General features: G+C 40.9%; 1 protein-coding gene and 1 non-coding gene across 2 annotated transcripts in view; one reads left to right on the top strand and one right to left on the bottom strand.

Annotated features, from left to right (window-relative positions):
- Positions 1 to 23,021, top strand: part of CEMIP2 (cell migration inducing hyaluronidase 2) — an 85,622-nt gene that overhangs the window by 28,455 nt on the left and 34,146 nt on the right. The window contains exons 6-14 of the mRNA XM_028089075.2: positions 3,894 to 4,082; positions 5,728 to 5,897; positions 7,647 to 7,856; positions 8,141 to 8,346; positions 8,695 to 8,764; positions 11,719 to 11,847; positions 14,559 to 14,647; positions 20,160 to 20,291; positions 21,595 to 21,630. Coding sequence (XP_027944876.1) covers positions 3,894 to 4,082; positions 5,728 to 5,897; positions 7,647 to 7,856; positions 8,141 to 8,346; positions 8,695 to 8,764; positions 11,719 to 11,847; positions 14,559 to 14,647; positions 20,160 to 20,291; positions 21,595 to 21,630 — 1,231 coding nt within the window. The remainder of the gene's footprint in view (positions 1 to 3,893; positions 4,083 to 5,727; positions 5,898 to 7,646; positions 7,857 to 8,140; positions 8,347 to 8,694; positions 8,765 to 11,718; positions 11,848 to 14,558; positions 14,648 to 20,159; positions 20,292 to 21,594; positions 21,631 to 23,021) is intronic.
- LOC114197908 (U4 spliceosomal RNA) lies at positions 328 to 462 on the bottom strand. Its single transcript, XR_015766918.1, has one exon. It is a non-coding gene; the product is annotated as a U4 spliceosomal RNA (small nuclear RNA).

Here is a 23,021-nt window from a genome sequence, read left to right as displayed (position 1 = left end):
TTCAACATAATTTTTATTCTCATTCACCTTTTAGAGGAACCATAATTTGTTCAAATAATGCCTAGCCCTGGGTGTTTAGGGTAGCCCTGACTTGTTTCTTTAAGGATGTTTACTCACCTACTTTGCTGCCAGAATTTTTGGCGCCAGGTATGGATTGGCAAGCCTCCTGTTTGTGCTTGCCCACAACCTTTCTTTTGTAAGCAAAAATTATTCCAAAATTATTGTGAAATGAGTAATTGAGAAGTGCCTTATTACCCAGAAGGGTTGATTTTAGGGCTCATACCTCGGTTTTGAGCAGCAGGGTAGCACTGTTTACTAAGATGGATTTCTGGAGACAGAGAGCCCAGCTCTTTCACTTACTATGTGATGGTGGGCATGTGACTTTAACTTCCAATTAGCAATAATCAATAATCGCGCCTCGGATAAACCTCATTGGCTACGATACTGCCACTGCGCAAAGCTGAAAGCTTGACTTTAACTTCCTAATGCTCAGTTTCCTCATCTGAAAAATGGGCACGATGAGAGAAACTACCACATAGGGCTGCTGTGGGTATCCAGGGGGAAGAATATGAAGTTTTTCACACAGTGTGCCTAGGAAGCACTGGGTGTTAGCTAATTTTTTTTTTTTTAAAGATTTTATTTATTTCTTTGAGAGAGAGAGAATGAGAGAGCGAGCATGAGGTGGGGGAGGGTCAGAGGGAGAAGCAGACTCCCCGCCGAGCAGGGAGCCTGATGTGGGACTCGATCCCAGGACTCCATTCCAGGACTCCAGGATCATGACCTGAGTTGAAGGCAGTCGCTTAACCAACTGAGCCATCCAGGCGCCCCGGTGTTAGCTATTTTAATGATGATCCAAACATGACTTGGGTTATAATGGTGTATTTTGTACCACTGTAATTAAAGAGACAAAATCCTTTGCTTTAAAATAAACAGGTAGGGGCGCCTGGGTGGCTCAGTCGGTTGGGTGGCTGCCTTCAGCTCGGGTCATGGTCCCGGAGTTCCAGGATTGAGCCCCGCGTCAGGTTTCCTGCTCAGCGGGGAGTCTGCTTTTCCCTCTGCCCCTCACCCAGCTCATGCTCACTCACTTTCTCTCAAATAAATTCATAAAATCTTAAAAAAAAATAAGTAAAATAAACAGGTAAATAGAGTTCCTCGTATGTAACAGAGACTTTCACACGTTGCTTCTAAGCAGCTTGCTGGGTTTGGGCTGAGGAGATGGTACCTACTATGGACGAGGAAGCTCTGCTTTCTGCCTCCAAGACCACTGCTTTCTACCCCATCATGGTTGCCTCTGGCAAAAAGCAGAGGCGGACGGGAAACATTTCTTAGCAAGAATTTGGTCCTGCACGAAGAGCTTAGTGGAATTGCTTCCAGTAAGAGTTCATGTAGAGGATGATTACTGACGAACCTCAATCAACATTTCCTCTGTGGAAAATTTTGTTTTCACTTCCACATTACCAGTGACTACTCATTTCTGGAAGAGGGTCCACTCTAGCTATCATAGGATATTGGGTCCCGTGTTCTCAATGACTCTTACTTTCTGGAAGAGGTGGGGAATCTCTCCAGGAAGCAAGGAGGGTGAGCTTATTTCCTTTCATATTTCCAATTCGCTGGTGTTAATGGGAAGAAATCTTAGGCAGGATTTTCTTCTGAAGCTAGGAAAAAGTGAGGACCTAGTGAATAACATGGATCTTCCCACTCTAACCATCTGAATTCTTTTTTAAACAGAAACAAATTCTAATGGTCTTTGGCATTGAACCTGATGTATCTAGCAGTCCCCTTCTTTAAAAAGCAGTTTTTGAAAAATTCTATGAAAAAAATTAATGTTTCTTAGTTGTTCTTTTTTAGATTTTTTTTTTTGGTAAAAATCTGAAAATTTGGGCAACAATTGTCATTGCTGCTAGGGGTTCTTGGTTATTTTTGTGCTTAAAAAAAGTTTATTATGCGTGTGAAGTCCCAGCAACTATTAGCTGTTGTTATTAGAGTCATTATTATTATTATTTTTTTAAAGATTTTATTTATTTATTTGAGAGAGAGAGAATGAGAGACAGAGAGCATGAGAGGGAAGAGGGTCAGAGGGAGAAGCAGACTCCCCGCTGAGCAGGGAGCCCGATGCGGGACTCGATCCCGGGACTCCAGGATCATGACCTGAGCCGAAGGCAGTCGCTTAACCAATGAGCCACCCAGGCGCCCCTAGAGTCATTATTATTAATCTTTTAGACCAAATCTCCTCATAGGCTTTAGTATCTAGATGCAAGAAATATGTTAAAAAAAAAAAAAAGCTACTTTACTTTTTTTTCTCCCCCAGTACTTTTCTTTTGGTCCTTTGTGAAAACAAACGTACGGTAGGTTGGCATCTGAAGGGACAGAATCCACGACTTGCTCACGTTAGGTTTTATCAGGAGGGTTGGCTCAGGATTGTTAGGGTATCTGTGGTGTTCCTTGTGCCTTGCCCGAATTTCCCTCTTTCTGAGTTCCCTAACTTGAGTCAGTGTGTTTCTTCGCTCCTGCTATTGACCTTTAGTGTCGGTATCTTAAAGTCACCCCAGAGCAGTGTGCAGTTAATTGGAAGGATGGTTGTAAGTACACATACTGGGCACCAGATACCTTTGAGATGCGGTGTTTTCTCTTCTCCGTTGAGCTTATGAACTAGCTTCTATCTATTGTGTATACAGTTGCATTAAGTCAGCTTTTGGTTTGTGACAGATTCTGTCACAGATGTTTTAGAAGCAGGAAATGCTTCTATACTTGGTTGCACATAAAAGAGTAAATGAAGGAGATGTTGGATCAACTGCAGTTTTTGTCTGCCTAATTGGGAACCAACTTCGAGTTTCAAAAGGAGGCATTGGGGGAGATCAGTGATTAGTAGTCCCTGGGTCACACAGATTGCAGAGGTGGTGTTATTACAGGGAAGGAGCGGAGTTAGACAGGGACACTATCCTGTGGTCTCTGGGTGACATTGAAGATCATAGTGGGAATGCTCATCCCTTCAGCAGACATCTGTGAGTTTGCATGACGAAATAGCAGGGCACATATACAGGTGGACATACTCTGCTGCCTTCATGAATGCACCTTCCAAGGAAGTGAGCTAGTCTCCCACTGGACAGGCATGGATAATACCAGAGGGAACACTAGAGTGAAATACTGGAGAAGGAGGCTGCTTCCAGCAAGGGGATTGGGGAAGTCTTTAAAGGTTTGCCTGATCTTGGGGTGCCCAGCTGGCTCAGTAGAGCATGTGGCTCTTGATCTCAGGGTCGTGAGTTCGAGCCCCACGGTGGGGGGAGATTACTTAAAAAAAAAAAAAAAAGACCTGCCTGACCTTTATAAGATGGGGATCGTATCTTGGCGGATTAAGAGTGGAAGTACGTTGTAGCTAAAGAATTAAGTATGAACAAAGGCCCAGAAATGAGAGACCGCCTAAGGCAGACTTTTATTCTTAAGATTATGTGTGTGCTAATGTTCTATCTCTCATCCTGTGTCTGGATCACATTGAAGCACTGAGTATTTATTACATACCTATTCCGTGTTTGGCAGCGTCTACTTATGTGTGATATGTTCTTACTACATTTCAGGACTGCTTGGAAGCACTTAATATAGTTTTAGCTCTGAGTTGAAGTGCAACGAGAGATTGGAGATCAAGAATAGTGGGACATTTCCTATACCATCATGCTTAGGGGAACATGGGGCTCTCTACCCTGGAGGTCAGGGCTGTCCAGGTTCATCTTTTTATCATCAGTATCTGCAGAATGACAGGCACATGGTTAGCGCTGGTAAAAATGTACTGACTTGTGTCAAGATTATCTTAACTTTTGATTTGTGAGTCAGTGGGGAGGTTGATTTTAGGGGGAAAGTGCCTACTAATGCATCATTTTCTTCTTTGCTTTTTGGTTTAGGTGTTTCTCTTTCAGGTTTCCGGGTGGAGGTTGTGGATGGAGTGAAGCTTCATCTGCTGGATGATGTTAGTAGCTGGAAACCTGGAGACCAGATCGTGGTTGCAAGCACAGACTATTCTATGTACCAAGCAGAGGAGTTTACTCTACTCCCCTGTCCTGAGTGCAATCGCTTCCAGGTCAAAGTCAAAGGTATGGGACTGCTCAGAATGCTTCTTGGCGTTTGATTCCTGCAGTCCGCCCCACCCCCCCACCCCCCCAGCCAACCTTACCCCAAAGCCCAAGTGTCATCACCATCATCATCTGGATATTGAAGATCTTAGCCCTGGGGTCCTTTGAACACCAGATCCCGGAGGATGTTAGATAAGATGTAGTTAGAGAGCAGTAGTGTTGCTGTTAACGATATGTAGCAGGCAAATCAGTGGTTTTGTGCTTTTTGTTAAAAAGAAAAAAAATGATGTGGACTAGACGGATTGATTTTTTTTTTTCCCCCAAGATCCAAGATTCCAACTTCTTTCTTATTAATTTTCTACCATCAAATAATAATCCAATTATCAACTGACTCATATTTACATATGAATTTCTTCTTAATTAAAAAAAAAAAACTCATGATTTTTGAGTGCCTACGTCCTTGGCAAAAATACAGATCTCACTAATATTTAAAATAGAACCAGAAAGGCATTTTCATAGACTACATTTTTTATCATAAGCTTGAATCGTGTTTTTTGAGGGAAAGCAATATGCAGTGAGATCCGTACTCTAAGCTGTGTTTAGGAAGAACTGCTGACATTTACCAGGTACTTATCCTGAGCCACGTAATAGGCGAATCTCCTTTAGATGTTGCCTCACTTGTGGAATTTACTATGCATTTCATTTATTACATTGTCTCCCTTCCTTCTGTACTCAAGATTATATACATTTATGATATAAAACCAAAGAGTTTACAGTAACTATTTAATAAGCACACACTCATGGGTAATTTAGAGCTTTGTAGTTTAAGGGAAACAGCTTTTGCTTTAAAAAAAAATAGGACGATTGGCTCACTTGGCACTTTCTCTCTGTGCTTCATTCAATGTTGTACTTTTCCTTCTTGATAATATAGCACATAAGCAGAAAACAAACCCCCCCAAAAAACTGTTACCATCTGGCATTAATTTTGTTTGGAAATTCCCACTCTTGTTAACAAGTCTACATGATAATGAATCTCCCGTGATCTCAACTGCTTGATTTATTTGTATTTTTCCTTCCTGAGTTTATGTAATAAAAACATCAGAGAAAAGTTCATTATTAAAGTGTTTCTAGACTTCCAAAAAGGTGGAAATTTAAAAGAATGCATGCTAATATTAAAATAAGTAGGAAAGATGGTAATGTTTGTAATGTTAATATTTAAATGCATATTACTTTAGCTTTGAAGTAAAAGCAAGAATAACTTAATACCTCGTTATCAACATCTACAAAACCATTCATTTTTCTGGATTCACCATGCATTTGGTTCTTCATGTGCCCTCAGGGGATCAGAACAAGAGCATATGGACAGGAACCTGAGAGAGTGAGATGGAGGAAGAGAAAGAGGGTACTTACATATATTCCAGAATATTGGTGCCATTCAGGAGAGGATTAAGCTCCCTGTGTGTGGCTTTGACATTGAGTGAGTGGTTAGAGTGAATAATCTTTAAAATCCTTGCTTCCTTGTATTCTGTGATTCTGAGGTATTAAGGAATGGAAGCAGACAATAAATTTTGGTGTCTTGGAATTGCAGAATAAATAGGACTGTTTTTTTGATGTTTCATGTGTTCTTTTTTAAAATATTTTTTGTCTCTTGGCCCATGTCAACCAGAAACCCCTCAATTCCTGCACATGGGTGAGATCACCGATGGTGTAGACATGAGAGCAGAGGTCGGAATTCTCACCCGGAATGTTGTAATCCGAGGACAGATGGAGGACTCATGCTATGCTGGAAACCAGTGCCAGTTCTTTGATTATGATACCTTTGGGGGACATGTCATGGTAGGCAAAAAGATTTAATGAGACTTGGTTGCCAAATACATGTTTGCAATAACTTTCAAGGTTTTTTTTTTTAATATTTTTAAAAAATTATTTATTAGAGAGAGAATGAGCAGGGCAGGGAGGAGCAGAGGGAGAGGGGAGAAGCTGACTCCCCACTGAGCAGGAAGCCCGACGCAGGGCTCGATCCCAGGACCCTGGGATCATGACCTGAGCCGAAGGCAGACGCTTAACCAACTGAGCCATCTAGGAGCCCCAAAACTTTCAAGTTTTGGAATGAGATCTATATGGATATTAAAAAGAAATCATATTTTAGTTTTCTATTCAGTGACAGTAAAGAGATTTTGCATAATTAAAAGAGAAAGTTACTATCTTCATTTAGTTGACCTCAACCTGTAGTTAAACCATTTTGTCCCATGCATGCAATCTCTGAAAGGATCAAATGACTCTTTTTTTTAAAACTTGATATTATGGAAGGGTAAGCAGTAGTAATATTTTTCTGTAAAAATATTTTTTGTATGCAGATTTTTATTCTGTAAAAGTACTGAGCACTTACCATATGGTAAGCCTTGCACTGCATACTAACTGGTTGGATTTCGGGGCTGCGTTTTGGCTACGTGTGTTTTAAAATCAGTTTTTGTGCACTGAGTAGGTTATGCTTGTTAACAACATTTCTGTTACACTGTTTACTGAAATGTTGGTCAGCGTTATTCCTTTGTTTTTAGTAGTATGATTAAAAATCCAGTGTTTAAAAATAGAATGCTTAAATTGTGGATCACAGAGATTTTTTTTTTTTAAGATTTTATTTATTTATTTGACAGAGAGGGACACAGCGAGAAGGGAACACAAGCAGGGGGAGCGGGAGAGGGAGAAGCAGGCTTCCCGCCGAGCAGGGAGCCCGATGCAGGGCTCGATTCCAGGACCCCGGGATCATGACCTGAGCCGGAGGCAGATACTTAACCATTGAGCCACCCAGGTGCCCCACGGAGAAATTTTTAAAAAGAACTGAAGTAAATAATATTATGTGCTAGAACATTGAGGGAAAATTTACAAATAACTATTTATCAAACTGTGGTGGAGTTCATAGAAATGAAAGAACAAGACTGGAAATGACCAAAATATTTGAACAAATCAAAACACGCTACATATATAGAAATCATTTCTGTGGCTTTTCTGGTTACATTTCCTTTTATTCCTAATTAGAGGTTATTTTTATGGCTCTTGAAAGTACTCACTTATGTTAAGAAGCATTTGCTGGGGTGTCTGGCTGGCTCATTCGGTAGAGCATGTGACTCTTGATCTGAGGGTCGTGAGTTTGAGTCCCATGTTGGGCATGGAGATTACTTAGAAGAAAAAAAAAAAGAAGCATTTGCTAAATTAGTAACTGGAGATCCTGGAAAGCCGGGTGCCAAAGAAAAGAAATATTTTAATATGCATTCCCCTTTAGACATTTTCTATTAGAACCGTATTTTTTTGCTACTTGAATATTCCAAAGTGTATCGGTTTGGGGCGCCTGGGTGGCTCAGTTGGTTAAGTGACTGCGTTCGGCTCAGGTCATGATCCTGGAGTCCCAGGATCGAGTGAGTCCCGCATCGGGCTCCCTGCTCAGCAGGGAGTCTGCTTCTCCCTCTGACACTCCCCCCTCTCATGCTCTCATTCTCTCTCTCAAATAAATAAATAAATAAAATCTTTAAATAAAAATTAAATGTGACCAAAGTGTATCGGTTTGATTTCGGTTATCTTGTCCTACAGATAAAGAAGAATTTCACTTCTGTCCATCTTTCTTACGTGGAATTGAAACACATGGGTCAGCAGCAGCTGGGGCGGTATCCTGTTCATTTTCACCTGTGTGGAGACGTGGATTACAAGGGGGGGTACAGACACGCGACATTTGTGGATGGCTTATCTATTCATCACAGCTTCTCACGCTGCATCACTGTGCATGGGACAAATGGTCTGCTGGTACGTAGCCTCTCACCACACTGATGCCTATTAACTCTCCTGCGTTGTCACAACCTCTCCATTTGATGTAACTAAGCTCTTGTAACGCATGCCTCCTTTTACTGAGAATTCTGACGTTTTTCTCTATTAAGAGATCGATAACACCTGGCATTTGGCTTTGCCCCTTCAGTTAAGATGAAAACTTCTCTTTGCGTTCTATACCAAGTGTGCCGCATAGATAGCACTTGTCATTTAAACCGCAATCAATCATGTTACCATTGACATTACACACTGTGTTTTTGCAGATTAAAGACACAATCGGATTTGACACACTGGGTCATTGTTTCTTTTTGGAAGATGGTGTCGAACAGAGAAATACTTTGTTCCACAATCTGGGCCTCCTCACCAAACCCGGCACCCTCCTCCCCACTGATAGGAATAACTCCATGTGCACCACCATGCGAGACAAAGTGTTCGGCAATTATGTCCCTGTGCCCTCCACGGACTGCATGTGAGTAACTGGCAGAGAGAAAAACTCCTATGTGCAGTTCAAGGCCTTTAACTTTTTTTTTTTTAAGATTTTATTTATTTATTTGAGAGAGAATGAGATAGAGAGAGAGCATGGAGGGGGGGTCAGAGGGAGAAGCAGACTCCCTGCTGAGCAGGGAGCCCGATTCGGGACTCGATCCCAAGCCTCCAGGATCATGACCTGAGCCGAAGGCAGTCGCTTAACCAACTGAGCCACCCGGGTGCCCAAGGCCTTTAACTTTGTGGGGAAGATGTTTTGGGAAGGTTTTTTAGTGGGCAGGATTTTTTTGCTTGAGTCAGTTTTAAGTCACTTTAAAAAAATGCCTTGCAGGGCTGTTTCAACTTTCTGGATTGCTCATCCCAACAATAACCTGATTAGTAATGCAGCTGCAGGCTCGCAGGTAAGTAACATTAAATGCTTTCAGTTGTTTGGTCTTCATGTTTACAAGTATTCTGGTGTATATGGATGTAATGTCATGTGTGACAATCTAACTCAAGCACGGCATTGTTTTCTATACTGCTTATTTCATTGAAAGCAGGATATGGTTGAGATTCTTTTTTGTTTCTTCTGCATCATTCATGCCAGTTAGTATTTATGAGTGTGGTAACATGGATGCCAAATGGAGGAAAAGAGGTCGGCTGATGGGTGGGGTTATTGGACCTTCAGAGTGCATTTTTAGTGAATCGTGTGCAATCTTTCTGGCTTCTCGTATTCAAGACATGCATGGCCGAGTGCCTCATCATTTCAGTTTTTAATTTTGATGAACAAAGAAAGCCTTAGCTTTTCTTTATGGGAATGGGTTATTCTGTAGAACATTATGACAGGGGTCATTCTGGTCAAAGTGTATATCCTTTTGTTCAGTGCAGGGATCATACACACTTAGGGGCTTCATCTCCTTGGTAAAGCAGCTAAACTCTGTGCCTTAAATTAACTGTGTGCCTTGAATTATTTCCGAGACATGCATACACACAAGAATAACCTAAGAGAATAAATGGACTATTTTTGGATGGCAGAAATGTCTCCTGGAGAAACTTGGGAGAGATTTACATTTATAGTTGAGTGTGATTTAAAACTGTTAATTTATAATGGAAAAGTGACTCTTGAAGACATTATACTATTATGATTATATCTGTGCTGCAAACAGAAATAGGGGCTTTGTAGCAATGCCTATTCGTATTTATATATTGTGGCTATTAAAATTTTTAAAAGGAAAGAGATACCTAGCATTATTTCCCAGGACCAAGTAGAAGATTAGTGGAAGGGAGTATTTCTTCCAGAAACCTAGGATACGGGCATCACTGGGCGATGGTGGAATTCACTTCCGTGCTTTTCCTTAAAAACATAAAACATAAAATTCTTTTTTTCCCTAGATTTTATTTATTTATTTGAGAGACAGAGAGAGAGACAGAGAGCACAAGTGCGGTGAGGGGCAGAGGGAGAAGCAGGCTCCCCGCTGAGCAGGGAGCCCAATGCGGGACTCGATCCCGTGACCCTGGGATCATGACCTGAGCTGAAGGCAGACGCTTAACACACTGAGTCACCCAGGCGCCCAAAACATGAAATTCTTACTTAACAGGGCAGAGACTTGGACATGTAATCATTTCAGCTTTCCGTCCATTCATTTTTTGACAAATATTTGTTGAGCCTCTACCAAGTTTGTGCTGACTTTATAATTAGAAGATGAGTTTTGGAGCCAAGATGGCCATGGGTTTGATACACAGCCTTACCCTGGGATCATCGTCTGATCTGTGTTACATTTCAAATGAACACCCAGAGCAGAGGTTCCTTTCAGCTTGTTTCAGAAGTCATGGGTTGAAGATGAAAGCAAATTGCAAATGGTTCATGAAAAAATGTAAGGTGAGGTTGCCAGAAACCCTTCCTGGGGCTCATGTGGGATGAGAAGAAAGCGGGTCTCTCGTTTTCCATTTCATATTCGTTCTTCCTTGTCATTCTGTGAGTGCTTTCTTTTCTTTCTAGAAAAACTGTTCCAGTAAAACTCATGTTTTGGCAAGGGTTTTCCTCCCAAAATAAATCAAACTCTTTCTTCTTGTACGTTTCCACTGCCTTTTACAAAGCTCCCTTTACCTGTTTTGACACCACAGTGTTTAACAGGAAACAGTTGCTACCCCCTTGATGCCCACCCCCCCCAGACTCCATTGCGTCCTGGGAGGGTTTGCTCTACCCTCAGCTTTTAGGGCTGTGGTATGGAGCCTGCAGGTCTTCTACTGTGCTCTGTTTTGTGCCCCAAAGAGTAGAGGAGGCAAAGACGTTTTTTCAGCGTAGTTTGTTTTAAGACCCATCTCTAAACCTATATCATGGAAAAATGTCAAATATTGCATGCATTTTGGTGGGTAGGTATATATGCTTCCCACAGTTCATCTCTCTATGCTTCTAAAAAACTTTGTTACAATGAATGTAATACCTAATACATATATTTTATTTCTCTATTTCTCATCAAACTATCGATTCTTTGAGAATAGCCTTACTCCACCCCTGGCACAGAGTGGTCACTAAACAAATGTTTGCCAAAAGTGAATCTATAGCATACGTTTTGGACTGTATGTTAAAGTATGAACAACCTATTCAATCAAAGTTCTATTGCTTGAACTCGTTCTTCGCATGGGGCTGGTTTTTAATTAAACCATACAATAAAAAAAAAAAAAACCACTTGTGGGGAGTAAGACCATTAATTTTGATTTTTATATCTCATTTTGAGGGTCAAAAATTGTGAAAACTGCTCTGTTAGTGCTGTTAAGGTCAGTAATACTGAAAGTGAACAGACAGGATCCAGACTGAGACAGCATCCTGATTCATGCGTGTGGTGGTTTTTTTTCTTTGGCAAAAATTTGCTTCGGGACAGGAAGGGCATTGGAGTTGTTTGAAAGAAGTCAGTGAGCTCTGCGTGTTGGCGGATAGTTGTTTAATGAATATGACTCATCTATTGATCAGGTTTGGAGGTAAACAGAAAAACACTCATATTGCTAAAAGGCCGTGCTGTCCGAGTCACACGGAAGGAAGGAAGGCTTGTTTGGTTCTAATTCTGCATTAACTTTTGAATGTAGATAATGATGGGAGAAATATATTTTTGAAAATGAGTTTTGGTATCAGCCAATTATTTCTATCCAGTACTGCAAGTAGAATTAGATTTGTTTTTTTTTAAAAAAAGCATGATTATAATGACTTTGAGGGTGCTAGATGAGTGCACAACTTTCATAGTCAATTCTGAGCCCGAAACAATGAAAAATTAGTGTTGAAAAGAGTCAGTTTGCTTATGAAGCACTTAGTTCATTGAGCATGTTTCCTAGAGTGGCTTTATAAAGTAAGGCTTTAATGATCCTGCCCTTTTAATGACAGGATGCTGGAATATGGTATTTATTCCACAAGGAACCTACGGGAGAATCCAGTGGATCGCAGCTCTTAGCAAAACCAGAACTCACTCCGTTGGGTATATTTTATAACAACAGGGTCCATTCAAGTTTTAAGGTAGGTTCCTAGGTTTTAACAAAATCGGTTCATGTGATTTCCAGGGTGAAGGATGGAATGCTGAGAAATACAAGTGAGAAATGTCAGTTTTCGGTAAAACTTGTCATCAGAAAAAGTAATTTGTGATTAAAAAAACAGACCCATAACCCTTCCACATTCAGGATTCTGTACGGTATCCCATTTATACACGCACAGGCATATCCACCAACACAGTGCATGTGCATGCGATCTGAACAATTATAATGATGCACTTGAGCCCTGCGTCTTTGTCCCCTCCCTGGTTCCTCCCCTCCCTCCCTCTCACCTTCTTTTCAATGGTTAATATCATGTTTTGGGGATGTACACATTAGATAAGAAGCACACTTTCTTCTCTCAGTTCACAGTGTCGGTAGAACTTCCTCTTGGGCATTTAATCCTAATTATGTAGTAGAATATTATTTATGGTATTTGACCTAACTTAAAATGATGCAGATAAGTAAACAGAAGGCCACTTAGGAAGTCCAGTTTCCACGATATTTAGCATTCATCCCCACCCTCGAGTGATAACTTATATTTGCCTCATTTTGTATCACAAGGCACTTTGATATTTTCTTTTTTTTTTTTTTTAAGATTTTATTTATTTATTCATGAGAGACAGAGAGAGAGAGAGAGAGAGAGGCAGAGGGAGAAGCAGGCTCCCAAGGCGCAGGGAGCCCAATGTGGGACTCGATCCCAGGACGCTGGGATCATGACCTGAGCCGAAGGCAGACGCTTAACCATCTGAGCCACCCAGGCGCCCAAGGCACTTTGATATTTTCATTTATATGATACAGTGCCCAGATTCTTTACCCTGATGTGATCCACATCAAAGTTCAATTAATACTTCCCATTTCCGATACTGAGAGGATCCTTTAAAAACCTAAGTGTGCTGTAGTTTGATGAGTGGAATCACTTGAAGACTTGAGAGAGCAAAAAACGTTAGTCAGAATTATGTTTTTTGTGAGCTGAGTAGCTGATTAAAGCTAATCATTGTTGAGAGTACCATTTCAAAGTGGAAATCCTCAAAATTTTCTAATTATGTGATATAAAAAACATCTCATTCTAATTAACTTTTTAATGTCATATGCCATGAGGACATGTAATAATCTATTAATTATAAGAATATGAGGCCTAAATTATGAGTAGATGATTAGGTTTTAACTTGTTTAATTTTGGGCTGACTGTCCAGAATGGTACTTTATAGCCAAGGGAAACTGAACCCTGGGAGTCCTCTGAGAGTAACCTGTCATCTTTGGATCGGTGGTAAATACAGCAACACTGACCCCTTCTGCTGTGGTTGCTCACGCCCCCCAAATCTGTATCTAGTCCAGGTCCGTCACGTCTGTCTGAGCACCAACCGAGTACCATCTGGATGTCTCAGGGACATATAAGTAACATGTGTTCAAAACTAAAAATTCCTATTTTTATCCTCAGACCCATTCCCCTAGCTCTGTTTCACTGAATGAAACCACTGGTTTCCCCATTGCCCAAACTTAGAAACATATGAATCTTTATCACTCCCTTTCCCTCACCCTTAGACATTTTGTTAATTCCTAAAGCATATCATACCTCGTAAAGAAGTCTCGCTCGATCCATTTTCCCCCATTGACTAGGCTGGCACAGGTCTAGGTCACCTTAGTTTTTCTTCTGGATTATCGAGGTCATGTCTTACCTTATCTCTTATCTCTCTTTTTGTCCCTTTCTTTTTTTAAATTTTTATTTATTTATTTATTTTAAATTCAATTTAAGTAACATAGAGTGTATTATTCATTTCAGAGGGAGAATTTAGTGATTCATCAGTTGCATGTAACACCCAGTGCTCATTCCATCACGTGCCCTCCTGAATACCCATCCCCCAGTTACCCCGTTTTTGTCCCCTTCTAATCCATTATCCATCCTGTTGGCTAGAGCATTCCTTCTTAACGTACAGTTAATTACATTGCCTTTGTTAAAAGTCCCGTTGAATTGATTCTAATGTATCGACTCTGTGTTGTCCACCATTTGCTTCTCTTTAGCCTTCTTCCTTGCCTTTCCTCCCTCCCTGTGTTTCCTGTGAGTCCATCTGAGACTTTCTTCTCAGATGTGCCATGCTCTCCCTCGCCTCCAGGCTTTTTGTACAAATGACACCCGTGAGTACGTTCTTCTGGGCTCTTCAGCTGCTTCCCATGCAGTCCCCGCCCTTCATCCCAACCCATTCCTTTCTGCGGCTGTGTCCTCCCCGTCCTTCCTGTTTCAGCTTTAGGAGGTCACTGCTTTGTGGGGACCTCGCCTGCATCCTGTGTCTCCCACCTATGAGAAAGATCTCATTTGGTGCCTCTCTTCTGTGTTGCTCAAGCACCGTCTGCTTCCTTCATCATATGCTTATCACACTGGATTTGTTTATTTAATTGCACATCTTCCTGCTAGTTTATGTGTCAGCAACAGCAAAGGCAATGGCTTTCTTGTTAATGTATAATGCTTGGTGCCTCCCATAAGGTAGGCACTAAATAAATATTTGTTGAATGACTAAGTAAAATTATACTAAGTAAAATATCCAGAAAAGTAATTGTTTTCATAAAACCTTTGCTGTTTGTTCCTTTCGCCTCTTTTTGGTGGATGTGAGAAGCTACAACTAATTTTCATGAATCCTTATATATGTGTAGATGGATTCTTTAGGACTCATATTCATTTCGGTCCATTATTATATTTTCCAGGCTGGCTTGTTTATTGACAAAGGTGTCAAAACAACCAACGCTAGTGTGGCAGACCCAAGGGAGTACCTCTGTTTGGATAACAGTGCAAGGTAGGGCTCATCCTTGGACCTCACGCTCCAGCCGTATCTCGCCAAAGCAAAACTTCCTGAGTTAAGCCATTGTGCTCGCCTCTCCACTAACACATTTATTATTTTTATTTAATTAATTATTCAATTTATTTTTTAAAAAGGTTTTATTTATTTCAGAGAGAGAGCACAGGAGAGCTTGAGTGGGGTGAGGGGCAGAGGGAGAAGCAGGCTCCCCGCTGAGCAGGGGGCCGGATCCGGGGTTCGATCCTGGGACTCCAGGACTGTGACCTGAGCCAAAGGCAGATGCTCAACCAACTGAGCCACCCAGGTGCCCCTCTGCTAACACATTTAAACTGAAGTTTTCAAAGTTTGCAGGAGGGCATTGGGAAAATATTTTTTTTTTTTGCTGTTCTAAGTCCTGTGGCTGGTGTGTTTATTTTAAAATCTTACTGAGATGCCAAAGAAGTCAGTACTTTCTCCATTTTTTTTCACAGTTCTAAATGATCTTAGAGAGAGACGCAGAATGAGAAAGAAAAAGGAGAGAGATGGAAAATAGGGTCTACATTTGGCCTAAAGCAGAGCATGATTCCTTGAAAAAACGAACTAAGATGTTTTAGTGTTGTTCCTGAAAACAAGGCGTGTAGAATTTATTGTTAGTGGTCAAAATGGAGCATTGCATTGCATGTATTTCACAGGGAAAGGTCTTGAACTTGATGAGCAAGCTAGTTTGGTTCAGTTGTCTGTAGGCTCAGAGTCCCATCATTGCTGGGCTCTATGTTACTCTCTTTTATAACCGCAAAATGTGGTTGGAATAGGGAGAACATTTCAACAAAGTTCTCTTCTGTGCTGAATAAGAGCCAAAATAAATAACGTGTCTCCAGTAGAAATAAGAGTTTCTGGAAAAGAGATAGCAACTTAAAGTCCTATTCAGCAGAAACTGCATACGTGTTATTTTCCCGATACTTCAAGTTGACTGACATCCGGTTTTGAAAGCGTGCTAGCTTTAATAGGCTCTGTTGATAGACATTTAAGAAAAAGATACCAGGCCCAGTTGTTCAGGGGGGAATAAGATAAGAGCCACACTGTGGGTTGGTGAGTGCATTTAAGTGCGAGGCAGGGTTCTTGCAACACAGTAATAAAGCATGAGATCAGGAGAAAACTGGGCAAAGTACAGTTAGTAAAATTACTCATCAGGATTCCTTAAAGGTCAAGTTGAGCCTGAAATATCTTCAGGCAACGATCAGATGGCATTTGAGAAGCCAGGAAACTATGGACATGATTTAAATAAAACACAAGTTACCAGACACCTAATAGCCGAGTGAGATATGAAATAGAGAAAGAGGAGATGAACTTAAAAAAGAAAAAGGAGCATAGAGATGACAACCAATGATGAACCAAGAAGAGAATAGTAACTGGCAAAACAAAGAAATCTTTGCTGGCAGGACACTCCTGCTTTTTTAAGAGTTTATTTTAACTGGTAGAACTAGTAGTGTGTACTTTACTTAGCATTAACAGAAAGATCCTTAAACACAACACAGTTGACTCTCTTCCCTGCCCTAAAAAATGATATGTGAGTGTATGAGTGGGTGGATGAGAATATATATTTCAGAATTCATCAGAATTCTGAATTAGACTTGACAATAAAACAATTTATCCATAATGGCTTGAGTTCTTTACCGGATATGGGTATATGATATTATAATGATGGTAGTTTTTTCTCTGCTCTTCATTATTTCTCTTGCCAGTTTATAAATGCACACATATTGGGAATTAGACTCCATTTGGAATTTGTTATTGAAAAGAACGGATTATAGAAGATGAGTAACAAGACATTTGGCAGCTGGTATATACATTTAATTTTGTATAAACTAATGTGTAGACTATGCCCACATGCATTCATGCAGTCCAGACATGAGTGAAAATGATAAAACTCTAACACAATGAGTAATAAGCCAGCCCATGAATTAAACATCAGGCTCTTGGGATCCAGAAGATATTTAGTCTGTTCAACAAAGGGGAAGTTGACTCACCAGTTAATCAGATGAGCCTTTCCTTGTGTCTTCAAGATGTGAAATGACAGGCATCCAAAGATGGGAAATTGTAACCGAAGAAAACTCTTGGTTTGAGATTGGGACATTTCATCCAAAGGAATGAAAGAGCATGAAAACCAACTAGTACTTAAAGCCATGGACAATTAAGGGAGGTTGGAAAGCATGCTGAAAGCTCATGAATGAGGATGATAAAAATTGGGAAAGATAGCTATCATCTACACATCAAGTAGGAAAGAGCCTGAAAATAAAGAGTATCCAAGCAAGTGGTCAGCAGTTGATTTATATGGATAGGAATTTCAGAAAAGGGGCGCCTGAGTGGCTCAGTCGTTAAGTGTCTACCTTCGGCTCAGGTCATGATCCCAGGGTCCTGGGATCGAGCCCCGCATCAGGCTCCCTGCTCCGCGGGAAGCCTGCTTCTCCCTCTCCCACTCCCCCTGCTTGTGTTCCCTCTCATGCTATGTCTCTCTCTGTCAAATAAATAAATAAAATCTTAAAAAAAAAAAAAAAGAATTTCAGAAAAGACAAGATGGCGGCAGCAGTGTTGCCTTATGATACTTTCTTTTTTTTTGCCTGCTTTTAGAACATTGTATAGTTTTCTTTCCAGAACTCTTCCGTCTGCTTGATATTATGTAATGACTGCGAATCTGTTTTCCAGCAAGCACAATGCCAGAGAGTGGGTGATGGCCTAGAGTCAGACTTTTCACCCCTTAGGTCAGAGCTATTTAGTGTAATGGGTCATATACACAGTCGAAGGGCGGATATAACGCTTGCCAGATTGGTCTCCTGTGGTCCATTGTCTACAATCCTTTCACCAAGTAGCAGCTAGTGACCAGTTTAAAAAAAAAAAAGTGAAATCTAGTTGTATCATTTCCTTGCTTCCCTGTTTCTGAAGACTGTCCGTCACATCTATCTGTCTGTCTTTCTATTTATCCACCTACTTTTTTGAGGTATGATTACCATGTAACTGTGCATATTTAATGTATATACCTCGGGGAGTTTGGGGATAGGTATACACCCATGAAACCATCACCACTGTCAGGGTCATAGACCTAGCCATCACCTCCCAAAGTTTTCTCTCACACCCTTTATCATTTTATTTTATTTTATTTTTTAAAAAGTTATTATTTATTTATTTTTTTTTTTAAAGATTTTATTTATTTGTCAGAGAGAGAGACAGAGCACAAGCAAGGGGAGAGGCAGAGGCAGAGGGAGAGGCAGAGGCAGAGGGAGAAGCAGGCTCCCCGCTGAGCAGGGAGCCTGATGTGGGACTCGATCCCAGGACCCCGGGACCATGACCTGAGCCAAAGGCAGGTGCTTAACCGACTGAGCCACCCAGGCGTCCCTCCTTTATCATTTTAAAAATTTAAGAATATTTTTTATGTATCTGTGGTAAGAGCATTTACCCTAAGTTCTACACTCTGAGCAAATGTTAAGTGCACAATAGAAGATTATTAGCTATGGGCACCAGGCTGTATGGTAGATCCTTAGAATTTATTTATTTTGCATAGGGGCGCCTGGATGGCTCAGTCAGTTAAGCATCTGACTTGATTTCGGCTCAGGTCATGATCTCAGTGTCATGAGATCGAGCCCTGTGTGGGGCTCTTGCTGAGCATGGAGACTGCTTGAGATTTCTCTCTCTCCCTCTCCCTCTGCCCCGCCCAGCCTTGGCGCATGCGCACGTGCTCTCTCTAAAAAAAAAAGAATTTGTTTGTCTTGCGTAAGTAAAACTTTGTACCCTTTGGCCATCACCTGCCCGTATCCTGCTCCCCCCCAGGCCCTCACAGCCTTAGTCTATGCTCCGCTTTTCCCACTGCATTTAGAATAAAGAATCACATCCTTGCCTGGCACATGCTCAGCTCTCTATCCTCTGCCCCATGCTTTTTCTTTATCTTCTTCTTTTTAAAGGTTTTATTTATTTGAGAGAGAGAGAGAGAGAGAGCACAAGCAGGGGGAGTGGGAGAGGGAGAGGCAGCCTCCCCCCTGAGTAGGGAGTTGGATGCGTGACTCGATCCCAGGACCCTGGGATCATGACCTGAGCAGAAGGCAGATGCTTAACCGACCGAGCCACCCAGGCGCTCCTGCCCGATGCTTTTTACTCTCCAGCCAACTTGCTTGTTCTCTGAATGTGCCAAGCTCAGCCACGCCGAAGGATCTTTGCACTTGCTGTTCTCTGGTTTCTTCTCCTATCACAGTACCTACTGTGTGCCAGCAACCAAGGTAGTGGCATTTGAGCGAATGGTATTTGCTGACTGCGTGTTTGGAAAATCTCAAACTTTTGGGACGCCTGGGTGGCGCAGTTCATTGGGCATCTGCCTTTGGCTCAGGTCATGATCCCAGGGTCCCAGGATCGAGTCCCGCATTGGGCTCCTTGCTCAGCAGGGAGTTTGCTTCTCTCTGCCTGCCGCTCCCCCTGCTTGTGTGCTTTCTCTCTCTGACAAATAAATAAACAAAATCTTAAAAAAAAAAAAAGAAAATCTCAAACTGCTGAATTGGTTTTTCAAAAGCTATCTAGTTGTTTCTCTCCCCCCACCCCAAGCTTTGTAAGATTAAGATAGAAATGATCTTTAAAAAAAAAAAAATAGGTGACCTTATGGAATTATTTATTCAATTTGTTATAGGGGACAGTTTTTGACACCAATTTTTTGACCTTTTTATTAAGGTCCTTGTAAGTGTTCTAGAAGGAAGAGAATAAAGAAGGTAAAATTCAGTCTCTGTAATGAATAAGTTAATTAAATACAATCTGTCTTAAATTTAGTCGTGTTTAAGATCTTGAACAGTTTTATCTCTGTATCTAAAACATTTCACCAGCACACAACTCAAATACTATTCTAGTTCACATATATGTATGTTGAAATATCTGATGAATTTATTCAGTATGTTTTTTTAAATTTTTTTAAAGATTTTATTTATTTATTTGAGAGAGAGAGAATGAGAGAGAGACAGCATGAGAGGGAGGAGGGTCAGAGGGAGAAGCAGACTCCCCGCTGAGCAGGGAGCCCGATGCGGGACTCGATCCCGGGACTCCAGGATCATGACCCGAGCCCAAGGCAGTCAGTCGTTCAACCAACTGAGCCACCCAGGCACCCCTCAGTATGTTTATATTAGTATCACGTGCTTAAGTACTTGTGAAAACATACCAGATTTCCTGGTCTGAGGGTTTGTTTGTTTGTTTGTTTGTTTTGAAATGGTTTTAGTGTTTAGAATGTTCTGCAGTATCCCATTCTATAATATAAGTTGATTTAAAAAAATAACTAAGAATTCATGAAAGTAGTTCTCTGGAATCTTATGTAAGTAAACGTAAACTTTTTTTCAATATCTGAAATATAAATAATGAATTTGTAAGTTGTGCCTTAAGATTTTGTTTGTTTGTTTTGGTCAAATATAAATCCTGCCTTTTGACACTTAAGCTTAAAATTGTAAATAGTTGGTTTCCTGTGCCTTTTTAAAAAGTTCTTTTTTTTTTTTTTTTTTTTAACCCCAAGGTTTAGGCCTCATCAGGATGCAGACCCTGAAAAGCCACGTGTTGCTGCTTTAATTGACAGGCTCATTTCTTTTAAAAATAATGACAATGGAGCTTGGGTCAGAGGGGGAGACATTGTCGTTCAGAATTCAGCGTACGTATTCTCTGCAAAGTCATTATCTGATAACACCGATGTATGTATGATTTTATTTATTTATTTTGGATGTATTTATTTTTTAAGGCTATCAAAAAAAACCCCCAGTGTACTAAAAGTACAGTGATAGTTTCTGGAATTCTATTAGTATTATTATTACTTTTAAGTTTATTTTTAATAATCTCTACACTCAACGTGGGGCTCGAACTCACAACCTTGAGATCAAGAGTTGCATGCTCTTCTGACTGAGCCAGCCAGGTGCCCCTGGAATCATATTATTATTACTAATAGACAGGGTGAGCTCTGAGGAAGTACGCTCGTGCTCACAGACTGCAAATGTTTGGAATTCTGCTGCTTTTATTGGAATTGAACTTGTCTGGTGACATGAGAGTTTTTTGATGAGATTGAACAGAAACTGGGGATTTAATTTGATAGAACAAACATGGTCTATGTCAGAGAGCTAAATAAAGATTTTGAAACTACCTGGGTTTTTTTCCTTTCCTTTTGGAAACTCAGAAGTTTTTCTGATGCTCTTCCACTGCCATTCAAAACAAAAGTTGTGAATTCCACTTTAATAAGTCTGTTGACTTATGTCTTAACATGACTTGAGGCAGTAGGCATCTCACTTTTTTCCCACTTGTATAATTTTAGGAGAAGTCTTGATGTACGTTGAGCTAAGAGTTGGTGTTCAAGAGTCTAGAAAAACATGTTTTTTTCTGGCTAGCACTGATGTTAGTTAGCTCCTTGGCATTTTACTGTCACCTCTGACTTTCATCGTGCAAAAAATTAATTTTGTATTCAGTCTGGAGAAGTAGCTTGGGCATTAGTGTTGAAGATTTTAAAGAGGATACCATGATCTAATTGTTTTCCAAAATAATTATAAAAGTAACAATGACAGCCCACACTGCAGCCTGCTTGCTCTGTGCCAGGCACTGTCCTAAAGGGGTGGGATTCATTAGGATGTTTAATGCCCCTGAGTATCCGATGAGGAGGGTTATGTTATTGCTTCAACTTCTAGGTGAACAGACTGACGGAGAGTCAGGTCAAGTCACTTGCCCAAGGTCACGCAGGGTCACGCAGGGTCACGTAGCCGGTAATCGGCAAAGCCAAGATTTGAACTGGGTGCCTTCACTGTGGAGTCTGTGCTTTTAGCTACTGGAAAGTGAAATGGCTTTCTGTGGTCTTGGAGAGTAAACATTATTGGAACCTTCTACATTTCCTAGAACTTGAATCCTGAGAGAGCTTATCTCTTGTTACATGAGGTGGTAAATCAAGTGTTCTTTTATTCTCTTTTCTTTTCTAGATTTGCAGATAATGGAATAGGACTGACCTTTGCCAGGTTTGTAGTCACTTTAAAAATACTTCCTTGATTATTTTAAAGCTGTAAGGTATCATAGCCTGGGTTTTTTGTTTTTGTTTTTGTTTGATCAGATGTAGGAATGTTATATCATTATCTTAGCATTAAAAAAAACCAAAACAGCACCCACTTCCTGATACCACTAGCGGGCCAAAAATACATTTTTCTTAATTGAATTCGTACCAAAGTTGGAGGTTAATATAGCTGGAATTCCGTAGAAAGGTAGGTCTGTCAAATTTTTTGTTTAGACAAAAACACTTGAGGGACGCCTGGGTGACTCAGTCGGTTGAGCATCTGCCTTCAGCTCAGGTCATGATCCCGGCGTCCTGGGATCGAGCCCTCAGTCGGGCTCCCTGCTCAGTGGGGACCCTGCTTTCCCTCTGCCTCTGCCACTCCCCCTGCTTGTGCTCTCTCTCTCTCTCTCTCTCTCTGATAAATAAATAAATAAAATCTTTTTTACAATTTTTTATTGTTATGTTAATCACCATACATTACGTCATTAGTTTTTGATGTAGTGTTCCATGATTCATTGTTTGCGCATAACACCCAGTGTTCCACGCAGACTGTGCCCTCTTTAATACCCATCACCAGGCTAACCCATCCCTCCAGCCCCCTCCCCTCTAGAACCCTCAGTTTGTTTTTCAGAGTCCATCGTCTCTCATGGTTCATCTCCCCCTGCGACTTACTCCCCTTCATTCTTCCCCTCCTGCTATCTTCTTCTTTTTCTTTTTTCTTAACATATATTGCATTATTTGTTTCAGAAGTACAGATCTGTGATTCAACAGTCTTGCACAATTCACAGTGCTCACCATAGCACATACCCTCCCCAATGTCTATCACCCAGCCACCCCCCCACCCCTCACCACTCCAGCAACCCTCAGTTTGTTTCTTGAGATTAAGAATTCCTCATATCAGTGAGGTCATATGATACATGTCTTTCTCTGATTGACTTATTTCACTCAGCATAACACCCTCCAGTTCCATCCATGTCATTGCAAATGGCAAGATCTCATTCCTTTTGATGGCTGCATAATATTCCATTGTGTATATATACCACATCTTCTTTATCCATTCATCTGTCGATGGACATCTTGGCTCTTTCCACAGTTTGGCTATTGTGGACATTGCTGCTATAAACATTGGGGTGCACGTACCCCTTCGGATCCCTACATTTGTATCTTTGTGGTAAATACCCAGTAGTGCAATTGCTGGATTGTATGGTAGCTCTATTTTCAACTGTTTGAGGAACCTCCATACTGTTTTCCAGAGGGGTTGCACCAGCTTGCATTCCCACCAACAGTGGAGGAGGGTTCCCCTTTCTCCACATCATCCCCGCTGACATCTGTTGTTTCCTGACTTGTTAATTTTAGCCA

Source organism: Eumetopias jubatus, unplaced genomic scaffold (assembly GCF_037043125.1).
Source record: "Eumetopias jubatus isolate StellerSeaLion01/CBP00866 unplaced genomic scaffold, mEumJub1_p1.0 scaffold_15, whole genome shotgun sequence".
Lineage (NCBI taxonomy): Eukaryota > Metazoa > Chordata > Mammalia > Carnivora > Otariidae > Eumetopias > Eumetopias jubatus.
This window is presented reverse-complemented; position numbering and strand designations above follow the sequence as displayed.